The sequence below is a fragment of the Diabrotica virgifera genome, chromosome 9 (assembly GCF_917563875.1).
Source record: "Diabrotica virgifera virgifera chromosome 9, PGI_DIABVI_V3a".
Classification (NCBI taxonomy): Eukaryota; Metazoa; Arthropoda; class Insecta; order Coleoptera; family Chrysomelidae; genus Diabrotica; species Diabrotica virgifera.
Genome location: NC_065451.1, coordinates 6,125,773 through 6,152,930, shown reverse-complemented (window position 1 = coordinate 6,152,930; position 27,158 = coordinate 6,125,773). Strand labels below are relative to the sequence as shown.

The 27,158-nt window shown below is 33.0% G+C and overlaps 1 protein-coding gene and 1 long non-coding RNA gene across 2 annotated transcripts; both read right to left on the bottom strand.

Annotated features, from left to right (window-relative positions):
- Positions 1 to 55: 55 nt before the first annotated feature.
- LOC114326686 (leucine-rich repeat protein soc-2 homolog) lies at positions 56 to 27,158 on the bottom strand. Its single transcript, XM_028275101.2, has 4 exons — positions 26,942 to 27,158; positions 15,212 to 15,542; positions 11,663 to 11,915; positions 56 to 8,436 (listed from the first exon to the last, which is right to left on the bottom strand). Exons 1-4 carry the CDS (start codon positions 27,099 to 27,101, stop codon positions 8,230 to 8,232), a joined length of 951 nt encoding a protein of 316 aa, XP_028130902.2. The 5' UTR covers positions 27,102 to 27,158; the 3' UTR covers positions 56 to 8,229.
- Positions 22,211 to 24,629, bottom strand: LOC126892504 (uncharacterized). Its single transcript, XR_007700878.1, has 2 exons — positions 23,665 to 24,629; positions 22,211 to 22,422 (listed from the first exon to the last, which is right to left on the bottom strand). It is a non-coding gene; the product is annotated as an uncharacterized LOC126892504 (long non-coding RNA).

The window sequence follows — 27,158 nt, the reverse complement described above, 5'->3', positions numbered from 1 at the left end:
TTCTTTGAGAAATGATTTCCTTCGAGGGACATAACAAGGTAAATACAACACATGGTTTCTGATAATAGAAATTTTATTTTAAAAAATAAATAAGTAAATTTCAATTCGGAGGTTTCACGTTATAGAGAGTATTTGCATTATCGGTTGAAGATCTTCATATGTAGGATCACTTAACATTTAAATCGCTTATAAAAAATTAAGTTTAGATCCACAAAACATCTTTGAACAATATTCATATTCCGGGTTCCCATCAAATTAAAAAATTTAACGAAGCTCTAGGTTTTGTACAATAAAAGTACAATTGTTATAATAGACTGCCAAGCATCAAATTAGGTAACTTAATTTATTTTAGAAATCATTATTCTTTTTAAATTACTTACTACAACAGATGACCAAGAAGAGAGATGTAAAGAGCATTTTCAGGAGATGCTAGGCACGCCCAGGGATAATGCAGAAATTGTCGAAAACCCATAGAATACAGACTTGCATAATATATGTTGTGAGACCCCTTCCAAAATGGAGATAATAACAGCTATCAAATTTCTGAGAAATAACAAGTCCCCGGGAATCCAGCACATTGCTGCCGAAATATTTAAAACTGATCCGCATCTCAGTGTTGAACTTTTGCTCCCCATAATCCGAGAGGTGTGGGAAACAAACCGTATTCCAGTGGGCTGGAAAAAAGGTAACATTATTAAGCTTCCAAAAAAGGGCAACCTCACACTGTGCAAAGATTGGAGAGGAATAACCTTGCTTACCACCATAAATAAAATTTTCACGACCACCATACATACAGGGTGTCCCAGACTAATTTACCCACGCTATATCTCTCCAACAAAGAGAGATTTTCGAATGGGACAAAAAGTGATCTATTCTACTTGTAATACACTTTAATATGGCGTACAAAAACATCATCCCCTAAATATTCATCACTTAGTTACAACCCCTAACTTTAATTTTTTTAATAGCACCCTGTATATTTTTTTATAGCTTTGGATGTGGTCTTCTATCATCTATTCAACACATTTTTTGAAAATAAAATCGGTTTGTAGATAACCAAGAAAATATCAGTTTAGTTTTGTTAATTATGTGTCCCAGACTAATTTATACAGGTTATATTTCTTAAACGAATAGAGATTTTCGAATGGGACAAAAACTGATCTATTACATTTGTAATACACTTTAATATGGCGTAGAAAAAAAATATCCCCTAAATATTCATCCCTTAGTTACAACCCCTGACTTTTTTTTTAAATAGCACCCTCTAAGTTAGGGATGAATATTTAGGGGATGAATTTTTTTCATGCCATATGAAAGTGTATTACAAATGGAATAGATCAGTTTTTGTCCCATTCGAAAATCTCTATTCGTTTAAGAAGTATAGCCTGGATAAATTAGTCTGGGACACACGATAATACACTGATACAAATATAACAAAAATAAACTGATAGTTTCTTGGTTATTTACGAACCGATTTTTTTTTTCAAATAATGTGTTGAATAGACGATAAAAGACCACATCCAAAACTATAAAAAAATATACAGGGTGCTATTAAAAAAATTAAAGTTAGGGGTTGTAACTAAGGGATGAATATTTAGGGGATGATTTTTTTGTACGCCATATTAAAGTGTATTACAAGTAGAATAGATCACTTTTTGTCCCATTCGAAAATCTCTCTTTGTTTAAGAGATATAGCGTGGGTACATTAGTCTGGGACACCCTGTATAGTCTAGCCGCAATATAGGGGGTCCCGTGGGCACTTTTAGGTCGCCGCGATTTGATGGTGGTTTTATAGGTTTTTTGGGTCGCTGAATCCAATGGAAGTGGTCTGGAAGCTCAAATGTGGTGCGTTTAATTGTTATTAACAAATTATGGTAAAATTAGGTGTTTTTCAGGAATTATTAGAAGCCCTGTGTCTAATCCTCGGTCTCAGTGGAGGATGATCTTCAGTAATAGAAACACCAATGGCACTTAGATATTTTATTGATAGCGGTAGACACCAGGGTAGTTACCCCGAGAGAACGTTGAGTACTGATATGTGGCTTGTACGCGACTTAGTTGAAGACTCTATGATGCTACATATTGAATGTATGAAGGAATGAAGTTAAAGGCACATCTGGCCTGGATGAATTGATTCTTGAGAATTATTCTAAAATGTATTCTCTCTTGTTGGCAACATGAATTGGGCCATAGCCCACACGACAAAAGAACAAAGGTTTTTACTTTGTCAGCTAAATTAATGTCCATTGCCAAAATATTGTTTATAAATTGCTACAATTAAACAAATTAAATAACCCGCACATGTTTGAATATAATAACAAATTGGTTGATGTGATATACGGTGTGATAAAAATATACTGTTCAATATCGGATATTAATTCTGAACATTGTAAATATACCTTGTAAATAAATTGATAGTGTTAAGGTCTTCTCTGGTGTATTTTTGGTCGCTGAATCGAATGCGACTAGTCGCGATTACTCAAAATGTGTTCTTATTTTGTTAATAACAAAATGACTGTTTATTCGCTGAAAAGCTTGAAATGCGTTATTTACAGCAGGTTTGTAGTCTTTTTGATATTATTTTTATACGCTAAATCGATTGTCACTAGTCGTGATAGTTTAAACCACGTTCCGACTTTGTTATTAATAAATTATTGCAAAAATAACGGTTTATAGTACGTTCACTCACGGTTTTTGCTCTAAATTTTTAAAAACCACTTGAATTGACATGCAATTTATCATACACGTAGCTAACATGTCAAACAAAACAAGTGATATTGTGCTGATGTCTGCCTTTACCCTGGGGGTGAGTTTCACCCCTTTTGGGGGGTGAAAAAAGAAACCCTTAAAATAAGTCTGGAAGTGGATAAACTGATTAATTCTAAGCAACTTTTGTCTTATACAGTGCTTTCACTAAGTCAATACTTTTCGAGTTATTTGCGAGTGAATATGTTCATTTCTCAACAAAAATACCAAATAACTCGAAAAGTATTGACTTAAGGCTATGGGTACATAATTCGCAAATATTTTACGGCTATCCCTACTTTTTCTGTCTTTACACGGCAAACTACGTGTAGTAAAATTCTCACTCGTATGGAAACTGCAGATGTAAACATTAGGTTGACAGTGACATTGTCATTAGAAAGGTAGAGATGGCTATTTCGGTTTCGTTCAGTTTTTGAATGTTCTTCGATAACCTTTACTTGTATAAATGATAGGATTATTTTTTCACTAATTATGTATTCAGTGGTTACCATTATTTATATACTATACAAATAGTCGAAAAGGAAAAAAAGTTGTAAAGTTATTTTAATAATGTCCTGTTACCATGGAAAGCCTAGATAAGGTTTGAACATGTGAAGAACTGCGTTGTATAAATGTAGTATTACTCAATTAATTTATAAAGAACTTATTTATTCCTTTATTTGAGCAAATTAAAATATGGGACGTTGTTACAAGAAATGTGTTACTGAAAAGCGAAGAAAAAGACGGTTAGCTCAATTGAAGTAAGTAATTTTTTTACATAAATCAAATTAATTACTTTTGTGTTTTTCAAATTAATTTTAAATTTATAGTGAAAATATGATCTATAAAATCTATCGGTAAACCAACAATTTTCGCATTAAATTGTATTCTCGTTTAAAGGAGTAAACTATATTTTGGACTGTTGGAAGTTTTTGTCGATTGTAGATATGTTTGTGGTCATATCAAATGATCACATCAAATGATACTATGATCACTACAAAGCGTAGCGCCAGCCGTGTCTGCATTACACCAATCGTGATGGAATTAGTTTTTCATGTGATTGTGATTTGTGAATTCACATTTTTACGTACCAAATTATTAGAATTGTACATGAGTAAAAATGAATGACTCAGATCCGAAGCGACAAAAGAGTTACGCGAGGATAAAAATGAACAATTGTTATTTGTTAATCTTCTTTACAATTATTAAATTTTATTTGATAAAAGAATGACCCCAAAAATTAAGAATCTTCTTCTTAGTTTGTAAATTTTTCTATGACACACATTCATAAATGCTGCCATATTGTAACAAAAAAATACCTACGCCGAAGACGTCCACCCACCAACTTCACTTAAACTGAAGCAAAATACTACTAAACAAGCACATACTTCAAAAGCGTAGTACATTCTTCTATGTAGGCTGGTAAATAGTAGCAAATACTACGGAGAAAAGCAAATACGCTTTTTAAGTGCAGTGAAATCTTCAAAAATATAGTACGTACTTGAAGCATTAGCATTTACTACATTTTATGCCACCATGGGCACTTTACTTTATAGCTAAACTCGTACCTATTTACCGTTATCGGAACAAACTCTTATAACATAATACTTTAATTTGAACTTAAATGACTTGAAATACTTGGATTTTCCATAAATAATATATAAACAATAAATAACTTTTTATTAATTGTACGCCTTAAATCAGTTATTATTTTTCAAATACACTATCAATATTATTTAATAAACAACTCTTTGATTGATTTTATTATCATCGTAAAAGCGTTAAAAAGCAGTAGCAGAATGAACTGCTGTATCAAAATAGCGGGTCGGACACATCTCTACTTGTCACTGTCTTGAGTCTTGTCATAACGTTATATTCGAATGAGTGCGTTGTATGACAAAGATAGCGAATGTTCGATTTCCACGGACATGGTGTCCATTTTTTTCGAATCCTGAAAAAACTAGTAAATATTTTTAAAAAATTTAAACACAAAATGAAAGACTAAATTATTATCGAGGGCCGAAAGTCCCTTAGAATATATAAGAAGTTCCTTTCGAATGAGATATTTGAAATTAAAAATCACACTACATTTTCTCTTAGTTTTTCACCCCTGTAACTTATTAAAATAAACATTATAGAAGTTCTCAGGGACTTTCTGCCCTCGCTAATAACGTAATCTTTCATTCTGCGTTTAAATTTTTCAAAAATACTTATTAGTTTTCTCAGGATTCGAAAAAAATGAATCCCCATTTGAATTGCATTGCAGCCGAAAATACGTACCGATCCTCTTAATGAAAACACTGTATAGAACAAAATTTGCTTATAATTAATCAGTTTATCCAATTCCAGACTTATTTTAAAGGTTTCTTTTTCCACCCCCGAAAAGGGGTGAAACTCACCCCCAGGGTTGAAGCAGACATCGTCACAATATCACTTCCTTACTACTATAACGTACTATAAACCGTTATTTTTGCAATGATTTATTAATAACAAAGTCGGAACGTGGTTTAAGCTATCACGACTAGTGGCAATCGATTTAGCGTATAAAGATATTACCAAAAAGACTACAAACTTGCTGTAGATAGCACATTTCGAGCTTTTAGGCGAATTAACAATTATTTTGTTATTAACAAAATAAGAACATATTTTGAGTAATCGCGACTAGTCGCATTCGATTCAGCGACCAAAAATACACCAGAGAAGACCTTAACACTATCAATTTATTTACAGGGCTTCTAATAATTCCTGAAAAACACCTAATATTACCATAATTTGTTAATAACACTTAAACGCACCACATTTGGGCTTCCAGGCCACTTCCATTGGATTCAGCGACCCAAAAAACCTATAATACCACCATCAAATCGCGGCGACCTAAAAGTGCCCACGGGACCCCCTATGTTGCGACTAGACTAATAAAAGATTAACAAACAAGGTTGAATTCCGAGATAATCAAGCACACTTTAGACCAGAATCCTCCTGCATAGACCACATTAATACTGTGAGGGTAATAATGGAACAATCGATGGAATGGAACGCACCGCTATACATGGTTTTTGTTGATTTCTGACGTGCCTTTGACAGCTTATCTGATGCTGCCATATGGAAAATTTTGGAGCTAAGAAACATCCCGCTTAAAATAATTTCCATTATAGTCACTTTACACTAAGGCAGCGTGACACGCACTGGGATCAACAGTGACGAATTTGACGTACTTACTGGAGTCAGACAGGGATATGTGCTTTCTCCGTTTCTTTTTAACATAGCTATAGACTATTTTCTCTCCAAACTAGACACAACAGGGATACAATGAACGTTAACCACATGACAATGGACGAGATCTACCAATTAGTACAAATATTCCAAGATGTGGCTGACCAATTGGAAACACTTTCCACTGAAGCCAATAAAATAGATTTAAAAATCAGTATTAGGAAAACCAAGAACATGAAAATAAATGCAAGGAACAACACGCTATTTATTATCAACAACATGCAGAATGAAAATGTGTAAAACTTTACGTATCTTGGAAGTGTCATAACAGAAGACGATGTTAATATGAGGATACGAAAAGCTCAACAAGCATTCAGCATGCTCAACCCTGTTTGGAGGTCTGGCGAGTATACTACAAGGACAAAGATACGAATATTCCAGTTGTAACGTTACAAACGTTACATCTTTGATATTTTATTTTTAAATAATTATTTTATTTTCTTTAATATTTCATTAACAATAATTTTCTTCTATTTGTTTTACCAGGTTTCTTCGTTAAAACTCGTTGGCGCCCTCTTTTATTATCCCCTTTTATTACCCTCTTTTATTATCTTCTATTTAATATATCTCTTTTCATCTAACATCTAAATCATCATACTGAACGTAACCTGTATATTCTTACTCTGTAAGTATCTGTTTTTCAATACGGAACATGCCCGCCACTGCCTATGTCGCACTGTCATGAAAGTGACACTTCATCCCTACTTCAATTCTCCAAATGGCGGTGGTAATCTTATAAAAGGCATGTAATGTGAAAAATAAATCATTTTTATTCAAATCATCTCTCTCTTGGGGTAAGACATCATTATTATTTTTTTCCTTTAATTACATTTCTCCATCTAACAGTCTTTCTAATGTTTTTTATATCTAACCTAACTCCAATGTCAAACCATGTGTTCTGATATTTTAGTTTTAAATATTTCTTTCTAATTTACATGTATGCAAGTATAGTAATCAAATTTTAACTATTCTCCTCATCTAAATTCCATTTAATTTACCCTTGCCATCTACTATTTTTGGATACTATTTGGCAAAGGTACAATTTGGTTATTAACTTCTTGATTGTTGATATGTGTATTTTTATGTTATAGTTTTTGGATAGAAATCATCTTTCTTCCTTCAGGAGCCACCTCCCTTCATCACCGGTGATGCTACTCATAAGGCTGACAAAAATGAAGACCAGGACATCTAGACTGCAACAACTACCATCTCCAACTGCAGGGGCCTAGGGCCGAAGATCCGCCCAGGCCTACAAGAAGTCTACAGCAGTACCATACGACATCAAGAAGTTACCATCGAACCAGATACCAAAGCCATAAGTATAATCTACAAATTGTTAGTTTTTGGCAAGAATTTGAATATATGTGTTAATGCAATTTACTAAGTCATATTTTTATTATATCTTTATGAACAATAAACATGATTAGTTAAAAATACTGTTTTGTTTGCTTTCATTCCAATCTTTCATAGTTCATTTCTAAGATTAGGACAAGACAAACACACACCTGAGTGACTGAGCTAAGCAAGGGTGTAGCGATGGCTATCTTGGATGATTGAGGTAATATTTTCGAATATTATTTCAATTAGCTGGGGTAGTCCATCGCCTCTTCGTTTCACAGTCAAATGTTATGTCTGTTCTACTCTACGGATGCGAAACCTGGAAAGTGACAAAAGCCCTTACAGACAAACTGCGGGTCTTTGTTAACAAATGTCTACGAAGAATTGTTCGTATCTTCTGGCCAAACACCATCAGAAACGAAGATCTACTACACCTGACCCAACAAGAGGGTAGAAAATGAAATAAAATCCAGAAAGTGGAGTTTGATTGGTCACACACTCCGAAAACAATAGCTCCAGTACTGCAAAGACTGCCCTAGAGTGGAATCACCCAGGAAAAAAAGAGGTCGCCCAGCACAGACTTGGAGGAGATCCATCATGGACGAGATAAGAGATAAAGGAAAGTCTTGGAACGCGGTGAAGACCTTAGCGCAAAATAGAACTTGATGGCACGTTTTTACTGAAGCTCTATGTTCCACTCTGAAGTTCAAGAACCTTATATACAGGGCGAACTAATTTTATGCCTGGCAGTGTACATCGATGAAAAAAATATCGAAGCTGCCACATTTTCTGGAACCGTTGTGAATTAAAAATATCCATAATCCCGTTATCATTTTTTAAGATTCGATGGAAACGTTCCTACCTACATAATACTTAACACGTTACCAAAAACTTAGAAAGAATGGGTATATTTCCTATAACGTCTCTATTTTCATTATCGCTGTCATCGTCAGTAGCTGAATAGTTTAGATCGGCGCTGTCTAAACTATTGTCCCAGTCGTCTGAACTCGAATCAGAATCGTAACCGAACATATCCAATATTTCGTCTTCGGTTCCTGATAGTATCACGTTGGTGAATATCTGTAACAAAAATTATATCATTTGGGTAAATTTTACGAAAAAAATAACTGTGAACAAATTCGATTAACGGCCAAACCAGACCTTTGCAGCGCTACTCTGTGGATCCACAGAGTGGCTGAAATAAGCGATTTTCTAGCGCCGGCGACTACGTTGCGAAGTGGATCGTTTGGAAGGGTGCGGCGTTTAATGCAATGGGTGAGAAAAAACAGTCGTCTTCTTCTTCAAGTGCCGTCTCCTAGTCGGAGGTTGGATATCATCATCACTATCTTTACTCTATCATCCGCTGCTCTAAAGAGTTCTATAGAACTGCATCTAAACCAGTCCCTTAAATTCTTTAACCATGACACCCTCCTTCTTCCTATACTCCTTCCGCCTCTTATCTTTCCCTGTATTATCAGTCTTAGCATTTCATATCGCGGTCCCCTCATTACGTGTCCCAGATATTGTAACTTTCTTATTTTTATTGTGTTTATTATTTCGCATTCTTTACCCATTTCTCGCAATACTTCCGTGTTCGTTTTCCTCTGTGTCCATGCTATTCTAAGCATCCTTCTGTAACACCACATTTCAAATGACTGTAGCTTATTTATGTGTTCTTGCTTTAATGTCCAGCTTTCAAGTCCATATTGTAGTATCGAGAACACGTAGCATCTCAAAGCTCTTACTCTCAGTTATAAGCTAAGGTCTTTGTTGCAGAAAACTGATTTCATTTTTACAAACGCATTTCTTGCTATTTCTATCCTGGTCCTTATTTCTGTTGTTTGATCATTTTTCTCTGAAATCCAGGTTCCTAGGTATTTGTATTTATCAACCCTTTCTATCGGTACATTTTCCAAATGTATGCTTGTTTGTATGTTTGTTTTCTTAGTTATTATCATGTATTTGGTCTTTTTTATATTCATTTTTAGTCTATATTCTTCACAGAAATTGTTTGTTTTGTTTAGTAGTAGTTGGAGTTGTTCAGCAGAGCTTGCCATAATCACGGTGTCATCTGCATATCTTATGCTGTTAATAGATTGTGCGTTAGCTTGAGATAGCCATGCTTCTTCAAAAATGGCTTCACTATATGCATTAAAGAGTAATGGAGACATAATTACATCCCTGCCGAACTCCTCTCCTGATTTCAATTTCTGGACTGGGTTCGTTATCTATTACAATTTGTGCTCTTTGATTCCAGTAAAGGTTTGTTATTATTCGTAAGTCCCTTTTGCCTATGTTTTTTGTCTTTAGAATTTGGACTAATTTTTCATGTCTAACTTTGTCAAAAGCTTTCTCAAAATCAACGTAACAAACATGCACATCCACATTCATGTCCATACATCTTTGAGCTAACACATTAAAAGCAAATAACGCCTCTCTGGTTCCTAGTCCGTTTCTGAACCCAAATTCCCCTCTACCTAATAAAGTGGCTCATATGTCACTGAATAGTTTACACCTTCATTTTTACATCGTAAGTAATACGTAAAATCGCAGTGACATACGGATTTGTTAAATGTCAAAGTGCTTGTCAAAAATTTCGCGCATATCGAAAAATCAAGTTAAAAGCTATTAATAACAATATTAATTTTATTTTATTCAAAAAAACTTCTTTTATAATTCCCATTTTTTAAATTTTGTAAAATAAATTTTTTTTATCGCCAACCGTCACTATAGTCATTCATTATTGTACTCATTTGACGCCATTTGCGGCAGTAAAGTAACACTTTATTGTACCGAAAGAAGAATTTTACTTTACCTGCCGCGATTAATCAAATTAACCGAGATTGAATGTAAGTGGTCGATGGCAGTAATCGATTATTTATTTGATTGAACTTAAAATTTATTTACTTTAATTATTGAAAATATTGTACACAATGTACGTTATTATTAATTAAATTTATGCCAAAAAGTGAAATTCTGTAGTATTTTGCAATTATAGTCATATAAAATTAATCAAAATTTTACCGATTTAGTAATTATTCAATATTGATAACTATCTATCGATTAAAAATCGAAAGCGGCATGCAGAAGCCACCTGTCATCACTGTCATATTTAAAAAATTTAAATTGAAAATTGTATTTATTGTAATAAATATGTTAAAACTAATATCAAATTATAGTACAGTAGTGCTGCTTTTTAGCAAGAAATCGTTAGAGGCAGTTTCAGAGCTTCTCCCAGCAAAATCCATCGGAAAATACAATAGACAATATGACATATTTCAAGCACGGCGTGGAAAAAATTGTATTACAAATTATAGTGAAAGTGTTTTACTGGCATATTTCTCTGAATTGCCTAAAGAATATTCTCCATCGACTATGTGTTCCTATTATTCAATGTTAAAGGCAAATTTGACCACAAATAAAGACATAGATATAAGCAATTATAAAAAACTTACAGCTCTTTTGAAACAAAAAGGAAGGAATTACATTCCCAAAAAATCAAAAACCCTGCCGCAAGAAGAAGTGCTAAATTTCTTATTAAATGCACCTGATAACGATTATTTTTAATAATGAAGGTAATTCGACAAAAATAAAATTACTATTACATATTATATTGTACGTAAAGTTCTTTTTCATATCCTTGAATCTACCATGATTTATGTATAATGTCTTTTCATTTGATGTCAATTATTTTCTTAACATTTTTTACTTGCCTATTTGTTCTTTTTACACCTAATATCGGCCGTGTCTAGCAAGTGATTGCGTAGGCTAGCGGTATGTGTATCTAGTTACGGACGTGTCAGTACTTGGTTCGAATCCCCCATAAGGAAAACTTTTTTGTTTAATATTAATGGTTATTGACATACGTACTTAGACTATTATAAGGACTAAGTACACACACTCTTTTTTCATTAGAAGGATATAATTAAGTAAGTGTTAAGTAAGTGTTAATGTTTTTACGATTGGCGATAAAATTTTGTATGCACCACGTCAGTAAAGACTCTTTATCGAACTCGTCTGTTATTCGCCTTGCTCGCTAGGCTCGCTCGGCTCATAATATCAGACTCGTTCGATAAAGAGTCACTTTACTGACTTGGTATATAAATAACTATTATTTTGATGTTTTAATTTTAATTAATCTATTCTAGTTCCGCCATTGGAAATTGATGCCACTGTCACGTATAATGTGCGTTTAAACGAGGCAAAAATTCAAAAAATCGCTACTAGACATGTAAGGGTGTAAACTATTCAATAGCAGCAGCTGTACATTAAAAATAATGAGCAACTCAAATCTATAGAACATTACCTTATAATCTTCCAATCCTACAGGGTTATTCTGAAAGTTAAATCTGGTGTTTGGCATCGCAGATATGGTTCTAACTGGAAGAACGAAGAATTCATTGCTCTGTAGATGCAAATACTTGAGGTTCTTCAACTTGGCAAATCTATACGGAATGTAACTAAAATTATTCTTGTTAAAATTAATGTGTTTGACTAATTCTAGCTTTCCAAAGTTATGGGGAACGTTGTTGAGGCAGTTGTCTTCCATCGTTAACCATCTGAAAACAAATGAAACTGTTTGAGCCTTAATTCATCATTCAATTATCACAGGTATCACTAATCACAAAACAGGAAGTGGAAAATGCCTTAAGACCAACAAAAGCCGGAAAACCCCTATTCACATATAACGTAGTACAGTGGAACCTCGATAACTCGGATTAATCGGGACCGCAGCCGATCCGGGTTATCGAAAATCCGGGTTAGCCGGAAAATATGGTTAAAATTCATAAAATACGGTATACTTGCAGATAAACTCCGTTATAATTGAAATAACATGAAATATACATCTAAATTACTAAAAACACGTAAACACAAACCTCATCAAACTGAAGCGAACAATACAAGACTGTACTACACACAATACAGTCACAATCGGAACGATATTATGTTACTTAAGAACAGTGGACACTAAGACCATTGTTTAAAAAAGAAATTTTTAAATAGTCTTTTTTTTTTAAACAATGCTAAGACAGTTTGAAATAAATACTTAAAGGAAACAGGTGCCTGTTGTTTCCGATAATCCGAGAGACAATGAATGTCGCTCTGCCGCCGTGTGCCATGAGTTATTTTTACTATCGCATAGTTCAAATTACACAAATACACATTATCTCTCAAATATTATATTACATACATTTTTATTGTTGAAATGTTTGTCTGATGAAAATCGGTCCGGATTAACCGGACTTCCGGGTTATCGGGGCCGACTTATCGGGGTTCCACTGTAGTTGGAATAGATAGCAAGCATGAAGTGACACATGATAATGTCCAAAGACTAATCCGTTTTGTGATGGAAAAAATATGGTGGTGAGAGGCACCCAGTTCGAACAAAAAAAATTACATAAGGGAACCTGGATGCCTCCTGATGGAAAAATGGTTAACCAGATTGATCACGTATTGGTGGAAATAAACAGCACGAAATTTGTAAGAAACATAAGAAGTATGAGGGGAGCCAAAATTGATTCAGACCATTTTCTGGATATAGCTATACAGTGATGAGCGCTAATATCCGGCAAAATGTTAAAAACCATGGAAAAAATCTTGAATGAACACATCAAGAAAAACAATTTAAATAAAAATCCACTGCACCAACGGCAATGGGCGTATCAGACAGGGAAATCAGGTGAAGCCGCCCTGCACAATCTAGTGTCGGAACTCGAAAGGAGTCTGCATCAGAAAGAAGTCGCCCTTGCTGCATTTTTAAATATAGAAGATGCATTTGATAATACCTCAATCGAGTCTATACAAAGCGCACTGGTGAGGAAGAAAATCAACAACACAACATGCAAGTGGATTATTCAGATGCTTCAGAGCAGAATAATATCCACAGATACGCATGAAGATACCATAAATCTGAGGGCAACTAAGGGATGCCCTCAAGGCGGTGTATTGTCACCGTCATTATGGAACATAGTTGTCGATGATCTGATTCATGGGCTAAGCGTCCAAGTAATCTGGGTCCAGGGTTTCGCAGATGGTATCGTAATAGTAACTAGGGGAACATTTCCCAGCACTGTTGCGTATCAGATGCGATATGCCCTTCGCTACATAGAGAACTGGTGTCTGAAAGAGAATCTCTCCGTGAACCCTTCTAAAACTAAACTGGTAGCCTTTACAAATAAGAGGAAGCTTACTGGACTGAGTGAGCTAAAATTATTTGGAGAGGTACTGGAAAGAACCAATGAGGTTTAGTATCTAGGGGTAACCCTGGATTCGAAACTCAATTGGAACTGCAGACTGGTTCTGCAGACGAGTTGTAGGTAAAACCTGGGGATTGAAACTAAGGTGATATGTTGGTTGTACACATCAGTGATATGACCGACAGTCACTTATGGGTCAGTACACTGGTGGAGAAAGACGGCTTTACAATCTTGTGTGACCACTCTCACCACCCTACAAAGACAAGCGCTTCTAAATATAACAGGAGCCTTGAATAGTACAGGAACGGCTTCATTAGAGGCTATCACAGGTCTCCCTCCGCTGGAATTATATATTTCGGCGAGCCTTTATGACCATCCTGAGACTCAAAGCAAACAATATTTGGAGGCCAAATTATGTATTGAATAGCCACACAAACATTACTGGGACTATACTTGAGTTATCCATCTTTATGATGAACTCAGATATGATGACACCAGAACTAATCTTCACTGAGAAGATTAACACAATTATACCATCTAGAGAACAAAAAGTCCCAAATATTAATGGGGACTTAATATGGTTCACTGATGGATCTAAAACTGCCCATGGTACTGGATCAGGAGTCTTTAGGCAAACATGTAACTATAATAAACCTCACAGCCTAGGTCAACATACAACGGTGTTCCAGGCTAAAGTTTTTGCTTTGATGGCCTGCATTGATGAAATCATTGATAAAGACCCTAAAGCTAAGAGAATTAACATTTACACAGATAGCCAATCGGAAGATTTGCTTTTGATACTATTGATTGTTTGGATCAGTTCAGATTTATCGACTGGTTTTATAAAGAATGAATTCGAGACCTTTCTTGAATTAGGGAGATAGGAAATGGGATCTTATTGTGGCAAAATAGTTGATGTAATATTTTTACTCACATTAACAAAGTATTCATTTAGATTTTCAGGGTCTGGAAGGGAAAATGTTTGAGCAGTGTGGGTTTTATTTCGAAGGTCGTTTATTATGGACCAAGTTTCTTTTGCAACACTTTTGGAGCTTCCCAGACGGTTCTGGTAGTATACTTTTTTAGCTGATATTATAAGTTTAAGATAGGTTGCCCTATACTTGGTGATATATTCAGTGATAGAGACGTTGGTAGTAAATTTCTTGATATAGAGAAGAGAACGCATATTCTTGGAAGATATTCGGATACCTTTAGTAGTCCAGGGTTTGTGATGTTTCGGCTTAATTGCAATTAAAGGAAATGCTTTATTGAAGATGCAGATAAGCTTATCTAAGAATTCACTGAAATTATTATCCACGTCCATGGCAGGAAAGCGCCACTCAGAGGTTAAGCATACATTTTGGAATTTACGAAAGTTCCGGGTGGAAAAAATCCTACCTAAACGTCGGGTTTTCGAGGAGGGTTTGCTAGAGATATTAAACTTCGTATAAACTGCTTCATGATCAGATAGTCCAGCATTATTAATTGTAGAGTGGACATCAAGGGGTGAGAAATCTGAGACTGTATAATCAATTATGGTAGATGAAGTTTTTGTAATCCTTGTAGGAGAATCAACGTGCATTGTTAGACTATACGATTCAAATATGTTGACCACTCCACTTGATATTGATACAAGTTTTGTAATTTCATTCACTTACCTTAAGTTTACAAGTTCTCCAATCCTATTAGGTAATTTGACAATTTTATTATGTCTAGCACCGAAAGTCTCCAGCTTCGTTAGATTTCCTATTTCCTCGGGAATGCTAGTCAAACAGCACGAATTACACCAAAGCATCTCCAAAGACACTAGACATCCTATATCACGGGTGAGCTCCTTCACGGGGTTATGACTTAGATTTAAACTGACAAGCTGCGGACAATGCTTCAATGCCTCGGGAAACCTATCTAATTGATTATATTCTAAGGATAAATGTTGGAGATTCTTCAACTGGGATATCTCCATTGGGATCTCCACGATCCTGTTGTGACCTATGAAGGAAAAATCAGATTAATATTAGTATTTAAACTGTAGGGTTTAGAAACATTTTATTTATTCATTTATGAACGGGCAAAGCCCAGTTACAACATGTGTTAAATTTTTAAATTACAGATAGTCTGGGCTGATTATCGGAGAATAGGCCATTTTTGGGAAAAGTTATTTACCAGCAATTTTATTGCTTGAATCGAATCTTATGATTGTATATATTAATAATATAGGTATGCAAAGTCCGCAGATAGTGTGCTACTTTTTTTATAAACAAAATGGCGCCCGAAAATCGTGTTTTTTTCAATTATTGCTCTATAACTCCGAAGATTTTAACTTTACAACAAAAACACCGAAATAAAAATTCACCGCAATTAAATTCTGCATATAGATATGTTTTCCCGATCAGTTCCGACAAAAATTTTCCTCGGAAAATGCGGGTTTTCCCAACAAAATCTTTAATTTTCAAATAGAGTTTTAGATAAGTAATTATCAACCAATAATTAAATAATTTGGTGACTTAAAAGCCTTCTTGGTTTAGATTATAGTTCCAGAAGCTGGTGAAAATTGAACGAATATGTTAGCAACAATTCAATTGTTTATTAATAATTTACGGTCACAGTAATAACCAAAATAATTATGATACAGTGATCAAACTTTGAAATCTTATAAAGATGAGATGCCTATTTAACATTTTGTCGACAAAATATAATTTTTTTATTTTTTTGCATAACCTTTAAATGTTTAAAAAAATAGTTATAAACAAATTAACGTTTCTTAGAAAGTTTTTATTATATTCTAATTTTAAAAAATAGTTAAAATGCGTATTTAAAATATCTTGAAAATGAATGCCTTAAACCTTTTTTGCAACCATTTGCAAAAAAGTTATGAAACAGCAAAGTAAACATACGATAACTACGTTGTTTATAATTTTTTTTAATTCTTTCAACGCGTAAAAGTGAGTTTAAACTACAAGCTAATTATTTACAAAAAATATCGATTATTACTTTAATGATTATATTTTAATTAAAGATTATAAATATATTTTTTTGTAATTTACACACGCGAAAGTAGACTAATACAGTACTGTAGCTAAAATTTTCACTCGAAGCGACGACCGCCGCGCGACACGTACACTGTCGCGCAAAATAAATAAAATTATAGTATTAATGTATGCTGCGTGTCAATCGCTTCAAGTGAACATTTTAGCTCCGGCTCTGTATCATGCCTACTTTCGCGCTAAAAATATAACCATTGAACTAATATTTGATATTCTTTGTGAGTAATTAGATTGTACCACAACTCACTTTTAATCTTTGAAACAATTAAAACAAATTATAAACAACAAAGCAATCGTATATTTACTTTGCTGTTTCATAACTTTTTTGCAAATGGTTGGAAATTTTTTTAAAGCATTCATTTTCAAGACTTTTGAAATACGCATTTTAAGTATTTTTTTAAAATTAGAATATAATAAACAATTTCTGAAAAATGTAAATTTGTTTATAACTATTTTTTTAACATTTAAAGATTATGCAAAAAAATGAAAAATGTATATTTTGTCGACAAAATATTAAATAGGCATCACATCTTTATAATCTTTCTAAGTTTGATCAATGTCTCATGATTATTTTGGTTGTTATTGCGACTGTAAATTGTTAATTAACAATTAAATTGTTGCTAAAATATTCGTTTAATTTTCACCGGCTTCTGCAGTTATTATCTATACCAAGAAAGCTTTTATTTCACAAGTTATTTAATTTATTTCTTGCCCAAAAAATTTATTTGAAAATTCGAGATTTTGTTGGGAAAACCCACATTTTCCGAGGAAAATTTTCGTCGGAGCAAATCGGGAAAAACATGCCACTATGTAGAATTAAATTGGGGTGAATTTTTATTTGAATGTTTTTGGTGTAAAGTTAAAATCTTCGGAGTTATAGACCAATAATTGAAAAAAACACGATTTGGGGGCGCCATTTTGTTAATAAAAAAAGTAGCACACTATCTACGGACTTTGCATACCTATATTATTAATATATAGGATCATAATTTTCGATTCCAGCAATAAAACTGCTGGTAAATAACCTTTCTATGTACTTTACTAATTAGACCAGCGTATTATAACTATTTTTTTTTCAAAATTTAAAGATTATGCAAAAAAACGAAAAATTTATATTTTGTCGATAAAATATTAAATAAGCATCTCATCTTTATAATCTTTATAAGTTTGATCAATGTATCATGATTATTTTGGTTATTATTGCGATCGTAAATTGTTAATTAACAATTGAATTGTTGCTAAAATATTCGTTTAATTTTCACCGGCTTCTGGAATTACAGTCTATACCAAGAAAGCTTTGATGTCACTAAGTTATTTAATTATTGATTAATAATTACTTACCTAAAACTTTATTTGAAAATTAGAGTTATTGTTGGGAAAACCCGCATTTTCCGAGGAAAATTTTCGTCGGAGCAAATCGGGAAAAACATATCTCTATGCAGAATTTAATTGCGGTGAATTTTTATTTGAGTGTTTTTGTTGTAAAGTTAAAATCTTCGGAGTTATAGAGCAATAATTGAACAAAATACGATTTGTCGGCGCCATTTTGTTTATAAAAAAAGTAGCACACTATTTGCGGACTTTGCATACCTATATTATTAATATATAGGATCTTATAATTCGATTCCAGCAATAAAATTCTTCTTCTTCTTGACTGGCTTTACAACTCGGGGTGAGTCTTCGCCGCATCCACTATGGCCCTCCATCGTCTGCGATCTTGCGCTTCGATTTGCCATTGTTGTACCCCAATCCTAGATAGATCGGTTTCAACATCATCCTTCCATCTTTTTCTGGGACGACCCACTGATCTTCTACCGTCTGGTCTCTCGAAGAACACTGTCTTTAGCACTCTGTCTTCCTCTGATATTACTACATGACCTGCCCATCTTATCCGATTAGCTTTTATATGTCTGACGATGTTTTCAGTACCATATAGAGTCACCAATTCAGCATTGCGGCGCCTTCTCCACTCTCCTGTCAATTCACTTCTTTGAGGACCAAATATCATTCTGAGGACTTTCCTTTCAAATATCAGCAATTTATTTATTTCTCGCTGTCCATGTTTCACTCCCATATGTAACAACTGGGAGAATAATTGACATGTACAGTCTTAATTTAGATTGTCTTTTCAGCAGCTTAGATCTTAATAATGATGATAGGGAGTATAATGCTCTATTTCCCGCAGCTATTCTTGCTGAGACCTCTTTTTCTATGTGATTGTCCTCTGTGATTACTGCTCCCAGATATTTAAACTCTTTTACTACTTCAAAGTTGTGGCCATTTAACCAGCAATAAAATTGCTGGTAAATAACTTTTCCATGAATTTTGCTAATTAGCCCAGAGTAAGAACATGGGTAATAACAATCATCATCATCAACCCGTATGCATCCACTGCTGGACATAGGTCTCCTCCAGCTCTTTCCATCTGTCTCTGTTTTGTGTGACTTGCATCCAGTTACAGACAACATGCTTCAGATCGTCAGTCCATCTGGTTGGTGAACGTCCTCTGGTCCGTAGTGCTCTTCTCGTGGCCTCCACTTGACAGTTTGTCTATCAGTTCTCTGACAATCTGGCGATGTGTCCTGCCAGCTTCTGTCGTTTTTGTTCTATAACATATTTGTTCATTTGGGATTTAGTCTCTCATTGAGACACCCAACATCTGGTGCTCCATAGACCTTTAAGTTACGCGAATCTTGTGTTAATAAGTGAAATTTAATAAAAAATTTTCCTCTTGGTAAAAGGTATATTAGTTTAAAAAGCCCTAAAGGGCTACAAACATATAAACAAAACGTTTTCGCTCTGTAACAAGAGCATCATCAGTGTTACCTAAAATAAGTATAACCATATTAATTAAAGCAAAATGTTAAAGTTCAAATGATGACCAAGGTAAAAGCAAAGTTTGGTTATACTTACAAGAACATGGTGAGCCAACCAAAAAATACAAGGTCAAAGCCTTTCAAAAAACAGACAAAAGTCTAATATCAATAAATACATCGAAAAATCCAAAGGATGGATAAAATTCCTAAGGATATGGCCCTAGAGCAACATATGACTCCCACACGTGGTAAGTGGGTCAAAAGGTAACTAGGTCATTATGTTATAAGAGGTGGCAGCCAACTAAAAGATGAGACTTCAAAAGCGAATCTGTCTGATGTCAGGACGACAATTGTCAATGATTGAAGTTTTATGAAATGTTGGTTACGCAGCTACTAAAATTAAAGTTATTTATGGTACAAGCAATGATATCATGATATCATACTTAATAATTTTATAAAAAAATTACAAAATTTTATATAAAAATGGTACAAGCAATGATATCATGATATCATACTTAATAATAAATAACTTTAATTTTAGTAGCTGCGTAAGCAACATTTCATAAAACTTCAATCATTGACAATAATTGTCGTCCTGACATCAGACAGATTCGCTTCTGAAGTCTCATCTCTTAGTTGCCTGTCACCCCTTATAACATAATGGCCTAGTTACCTTTTGACCCACTTACCACGTGTGGGAGTCATATGTTGCCCTAGGGCCGTATCCTTAGGAATTTTATCCATCCTTTGGATTTTTCGATCTATTTATTGATATTAGACTTTTGTCTGTTTTTTGAAAGGCTTTGACCTTGTATTTTTTGGTTGGCTCACCATGTGCTTGTAAGCATAACTAAACTTTGCTTTTACCTTGATCATCATTTTAACTTTAACATTTTGCTTTAATTAATATGGTTATACTTATTTTAGGTAACACTGATGATGCTCTTGTTACAGAGCGAAAACGTTTTGTTCATATGTTTGTAGCTTTTTAGGGCTTTTTAAACTAATATACCTTTTACCAAGAGGAAAATTTTTTATTAAATTTCACTTGTAATTAATGGTATACAGCCAACTACAGGAACTTCTTCCTTGTGGATCTTGTGTTAATGTTTCCTCTCCATAAATAAGTACAGGTAACACACACTGATCAAAGATTTTTTTTGAGGCATATGGGTAAGTCTGATTTAAATACATATTTCAGTTTACCAAACTCTGCTCAGACTTAATAACAATCAAATTAAACAAATAGAATAACAATTACAGAATATGGGTAATAATGTCTTAATTAATGTTTACTAAAACCTAACTCAGGAATTTGCTATTAGATTGAAAAAGTTCAATGTTAAGGTGCTGGTTTGCTAGTTTGGTAGCTCTATTGAGACTGTATAGTTGTTAAAACCATAGTTAGTACTATGGATTGGGTAATGGAAACTAACTGTAGCCCTAGTTTTTCTTAGTGGAACTAGTACAGAGAAATAAGATTTTTCTCGTGACACATCCTCCTCCAGGCCGAAACCAAATTTTGTGATTACTATGGACATATATATTAATAACCTTTATGTTTCCTGCAGCCGATTTTGATGATATACATAGTTATAAACAAATGAAGATCAAAAAACGGTAAATTTTTGCTTTTTTCGTCTATAACCAAAAAGTTAAGCATTTTAAACAAATTTGAGAGTAAGAAACTCATAAATCGTCTAAAAAATTTCAATATGGCGTTCGCTGAATGTGTCTATCCTTATTGGTTGCTTGGAAAATTGCAAAATAAATAATAAATTTTGAGTTTTTATAAATATTCATAACTTATGTAAAAATTAACTTAGAACCTTCTTATTACACGAATTGCTGAGACTTCTGGTGCTTAAATTATATTTTAAATTTCAAAGCAATTGGTCAAATAGTTTAAAAGTTATTTAATTTGTTTATCCCAAATTCATTTCTTTTGCAACACTATAAGTAAGTCAGAAAATTATGAGGTTACAGTAAGACTTCTGACAGTTTATGAAAGAAGAACATTTATACTAGTGACTTAATTAAAAAAAAATGACAAAAAGTAATTTTAAACAGTGTAAAATTATTTTGCAAAAACACGTCAATTTTTTGCTTACTTATAAACAATTAAAATAACTTTTTAACCGTTACCCGTAGAAAAATTATTTTTTCATATTTGGAAAGACTGAATTTTTATACACATTTAGAAAGAAAAACAATTGTCCTAGGAAATAATTGATATAAATGTATTTGATGTTCCGGGATATGATGTCGTATATAGTGAGAGCCATTACAATCAAAACGATGGTGTTGTTATATACATAAAAACATCTTTAAAGTACAAATTTGAAATACTTCCTTTTTATAATAATATAAATTTGTTGCAAATTCAGATAAAACTAGAAAATCGTCAATTAATTAAAGTGACTGCTTTGTACAGATCACCCAGTACTAACTTAAATGATTTTAATCACAGTTTGTATGAGTTTCTAGAAAAGACTGAGACTGATTCAGATGAGTATGCTGTATTTGTGGGAGATATAAACATTGACTTGTTGCAGCCTGATGATAACTACACTGCCGAGTACTTAAATATTTTAAATGAGTTTGGCTATATCTCAACAATAAATGAACCTACTAGGGTTCAGGCCAGCAGCAAGTCATGTTTAGATCATATTTTTTTGAAAACAGAAGTTAACAATTTGGACTATGTTTTGCCACTAGTCTTGAAATCTTCAGTTACTGATCATTATATAACAATTCTACAATTAGTAACTGGTGGAAGCATACAAAAAAATGCTCGAAAATTCAGAAATATTATTAATACAACAAAGTTAACTTATACATTTCAAAATACTAAATGGGATTCAATATATTCTTTACAGGACCCAGAAGTTGCGACGAATACATTTATGAGAATCTTGAAACATAACCTGGAAGCGTGTAGTGAGAAAAAACAGCTAAGAAGGAAACGTGATAAAATCGCTCCTTGGATAACAAGCGCACTGCTAATTTCTGTAAATTAAAAAAATAAAATGTATACTGAACTTCATAACGACCCAAATAACATTATTCTAAAAAACAGATACAAAATATACAGAAATAAATTAACTTCGCTAATACAAAAAGCAAAATTTCGATATTACCAACAGCAAATTGAGAGCAACGAAGGCAACTGTCAAAGTCTATGGAAAGTGGTACAACAAATTACCAAGACGAAAAAACGAGATGAAGGAATTGACAGTATAAAGCAAGCAAACACAAACAAATTATTAAGCGAAAAGTTGGATATTACTAATGAATTCAATAAACATTTTAGTGAAATCGGTAAAAAACTGGCAACTAAAATACATCAAGATCATGAACACATTTCTAACAGACATACTGTCTCTAATTCTTTTGTATTTGCACCGATTACAAGTGATGAAATAAAAAATATAATATTCGGATTAAAAAATGGTAAAGCAGTCGGTATTGACAATATAAAAGCAGAAACAATTAAAAGTATTTCTGATCATATCACTGAACCTTTGACATACATACTGAATAAATGTGTGGACAGTTCTATTTATCCTTCAGCTTTTAAGCATGCTATTGTGACTCCAGTATATAAAAAAGGAAACTCGACTGATATGAATAACTATCGACCTATATCTCTCATTACCCACATTTCAAAAATATTTGAAAATGTAATCAAAACTAGATTAGTATCTTACCTAGGAAAGTACAAAATACTTTCAGAAAAACAATTTGGTTTTAGGGAAAATACATCCACACAAGACGCCATTCTTTCACTAACCTCAAAAATAAATAAATCTCTTAATGAAAGTAAGCCGTGTTTGTGCATATTTATAGATCTATCAAAAGCTTTTGACACAGTTAGTCATCATTTACTTTTGCAAGCTATGGAAGATATTGGTATACGAAATAAATCACTAAAACTGTTTGATAGTTATCTAACTAACAGACAACAAACTGTAAAAATAAGCGATGTAGAGAGTAGTCCACGTATTATTGATTATGGAGTTCCACAAGGTTCAATACTTGGACCTATCCTGTTTAATATATATATAAATGGTTTATTTTCATTGGAATCTACTGGAAGCATTATCGGCTTTGCAGATGACACCGTAATATTCTATAATGCTACCAATTGGGAAGAACTAAAACATACAGCTGAAATTGACTTTCTAAAAATTAAAAAATGGTTGGACTATAAATTATTAACAGTCAACCTAAGTAAAACCAATTATCTACCATTTAGTTGCTATTCTTCGGGTGCTCCTCAATTTAACCACTTATGTATTACACAATCAATGTCCATTGCACCTGAAAAGAAAATGAAATATTTAGGGATTATTATAGACCCCCACATGAAATGGGATCTACATATAAAGTATTTAATAAATAAATTAAGAGTAATACTGTACAAATTTAGAAAACTAAAACAACTGGTACCTACCAATCACTTGAAAACTTTATATTTTGCATTGGTTGAAACTCATCTGCGATATGGAATTTTAGTATGGGGTTCAACTTATAAAACACATATCACCTCCCTAGAAATTATGCAAAGAAAATTTCTTAAATTAATCTTGTCCAGAAGTACAGTGTATGCATCTGATAGTCTATATACTGAAATGAAAATTTTGGATGTAAGGCAGTTATACTATCTGTGTTCTGGCATCAGGTATTATTCAAATAAAAGTTTAGATGCACTACCAACACACCAATATAATACTCGTCAAAGAGACCATTTTATTGTTCCTCTTATGAATAAAACTAGTACACAAAAATCGTATACCTACATGGCTCCCAAACCATATAATACTATTCCGGACTATATTAGGTACATTGTTAATTTATATAGTTTTAAACACCAATTGAAAATATTTCTTTTGAATACAGACAGATCAATTATACACAACTACTTTGATATATTATAATGATCCATTGGTAGATTGAATTGTTAGATTTAAATGTTTTTGTTACCTTTTATTATATTATTAGACATTAATATTTTTAACTTAAATTGATTTTTATAAATTTTATATTGTACATATTGTTGAATTTATATTTCCCTCGAATTAAATAATCTATATTATTTTAATTTCAAATTTTTATACATAGTTTTATAGATTATAAATTATACCTATTTATATTATTATGTAACCGAAACAAGTGTGTAGACACTTATCGGTATATGTACTACTTTATTCAAATATTTTATTTATATATGTATACAAAGCTGTATTTTTTTTTTGAATAAAGTTCATTCATTCATTCAATTAGGGACGAAGTTAGCCCCCCCCCCTTTTTTTAATTCATATGTTTTTGCAAAATAATTTTGCAGTATTTAGAATTATTTTTTGTCATTTTTTTAAATTAAATTAATAGTATAAATCTTCTTCTTTCATAAACTATCCAAAGTATTAGTGTAACTTCATCATTTTCTGACTTATAGCGTTGCAAAAAAAATTAATTTGGGATAAACAAATTAAATACCTTTTAAACTATTTAACCAATCGCTTTGAAATTTAGGGTATGATTTAAGCACCAGAAGTCTCAGCATTCCGTGTAATAAGAACATTCTAAGTAAATTTTTACATAAGTTATGAATATTTATAAAAACTCAAAATTTATTATTTATTTTGCAATTTTCTAAGCAACCAATAAGGATAGACATATTCAGTGAACGCCATATTGAAGTTTTTTATACGATTTATGAGTTTCTCAATCTCAAATTTGTTTAAAATACTTAACTTTTTGGTTATAGATGAAAAAGCAAAAATTTACCGGTTTTTGATCTTCATTTGTTTATAACTATGTATATCATTAGAATCGGCTGCAGGAAACATATAGGTTATTAATGTAGATGTCCATACTACTCAAAAAATTTGGTTTCGGCCTGAAGGGGGTTGTGTCACCAACAGGATATTTTTTTCCTTATTTCTCTGAACTAAACATGAATATTATTAATTTTTTAAAGAAGCTCTAGAGTTCCAGTTTTTCCATGTAGGATGTTGTAGAAAGTGATGAGATCCCTTTTCTTATGACAAGCAGTGACTGCCAAGGGATCTCATCACTTTCTACAACATCCTACATGGAAAAACTGGAACTCCAGAGCTTCTTCAAAAAATTAATATTCATGTTACATTAAGTCACTGACTGGTGCCATATTTAGCATGTTCCAAATCTCTCCATCATTGTAGTTGCCAAGGATATTAAGTTTATATACAATTTGTTTTAAAAATTTGTGTTTAACTAACTGAAGAACATTAATATGTACTCCATAGAAACGAGGCATACTCAAGATGGGTACGGACCAAGGCAGAGTAGAGGATTTTTAAAGCTGTAATATTTGTGAAATCTTGAATGCATCTTAAGATTTCATCAAAGCCTTATTAACAACATTATCTAGATGATGAGAAAGCTGTAAGTTTGTATCCAGGGTGACCACCAAGTTTTTAAAAAGGGAAGTTCGTTCAAGAGTATAATGACCAATATTATAGTCAAAAACAATAGCATGTCTGTAATGGGAAAAAGTCATGGTTTTTCATTTAGTTGAATTAAGTTCCATGCCATTTTTTTACACCATTCTAGTAAATTATTTAAATTATATTGCAGTACAGATTAATTTAAAGTGCATCCAAACGTGTTAGCAAAAAATTTAGTGAATAAACTGCGTATTGTTCGTAGGTAAAAACGAAAAGTTTCGTTAGAGTTAAGTGAACAATAGGTACTAAATTAATGTGTATAAGTTTATGTCAGAAATAGTCAGTGTTGTAGGCTAAGTTTTAAAAAAGGGGTGCATCACTGGATGCCTCCCTACATGTCATTCCTAATAATTATTGTCAGTCCTATTACTTATTGTCTGTTATCTACCTAAACATTTAGGTTTAGATTGTATAGATAGATTGTAATAAATGTGGGGTTAATAAAAAAAAATATTGCAGTTCTTCACAATCCTCAGGGGATTTAATTACACAGCTTAATTTTAGGTCATTGGCAAAGAGCAAGAATAAACAGATCGTGAAGCATTAATTTATATTGTTTATGAAAATATTAAACAAAAATGGCCCAATAAGTTTAGAAAGAAAAGTGCCAATTTTAACAATCAGCCTACGATCAGGTAAGTAGCTTTGGAACCATGACAAAAAGGCCCATCAATCCCAATCAGTTTTAAGTTATGCAACAAAATATTGTGTGGCACTCTATCCAATGCCTTGGAGAAGTCAGTGTATCTTGTATCTACTTGATACTCCTTCTCCAAGGCATCCAACAGGAAGACCACCTGAGTAAGGAGGTTTAATTCTGTAGATTTTCATGGTCTAAACCCAAACTGCTGTTGGACTAGAAGGGGTTCAAGTAGCAGGGTTAGAATATCACATACCATACTTTCAAATACTTTGTGGATTGCTCTGAGTATACTGATGGGACGATAGTTGGTTACACAGGTTTTGTCACCAGGTATAAAGAAGGGTTTTAGAAAGCTCCCTTTCCAGTAGTAAGGGATTAAAATACTAATACTTACCTATGTTAAGGATATGAAGACCTTGGCATGTTATTAGCACCTCTGGAAACTGAGTTAAATCGAAATCGTCTAAAGCTAAATTACGCGCACTGGATTTTTGAGCCTTCTCTATTAAGGCCAAAACGCGGTTTTTCTGAATAAAATCGTACACAGGATTCATCTCGGATTGTGTTGATATCAAATACTGTTTATTTTCTTTTTTTAGCTAACGTCACTG

What these genes read in the sequence shown, in the direction of transcription:
- LOC114326686 (XM_028275101.2), bottom strand. Translation starts at nt 27,101, where the DNA reads ATGAATCCTGTGTACGATTTTATTCAGAAAAACCGCGTTTTGGCCTTA. An exon ending in TCTTCATATCCTTAACATAG is followed by an intron (nt 15,543 to 26,941) that starts GTAAGTATTAGT and finishes TTTCCTTCATAG; the next exon opens with GTCACAACAGGATCGTGGAG. An exon ending in TAGGATTGGAAGATTATAAG is followed by an intron (nt 8,437 to 11,662) that starts GTAATGTTCTAT and finishes TTTTTGTTACAG; the next exon opens with ATATTCACCAACGTGATACT.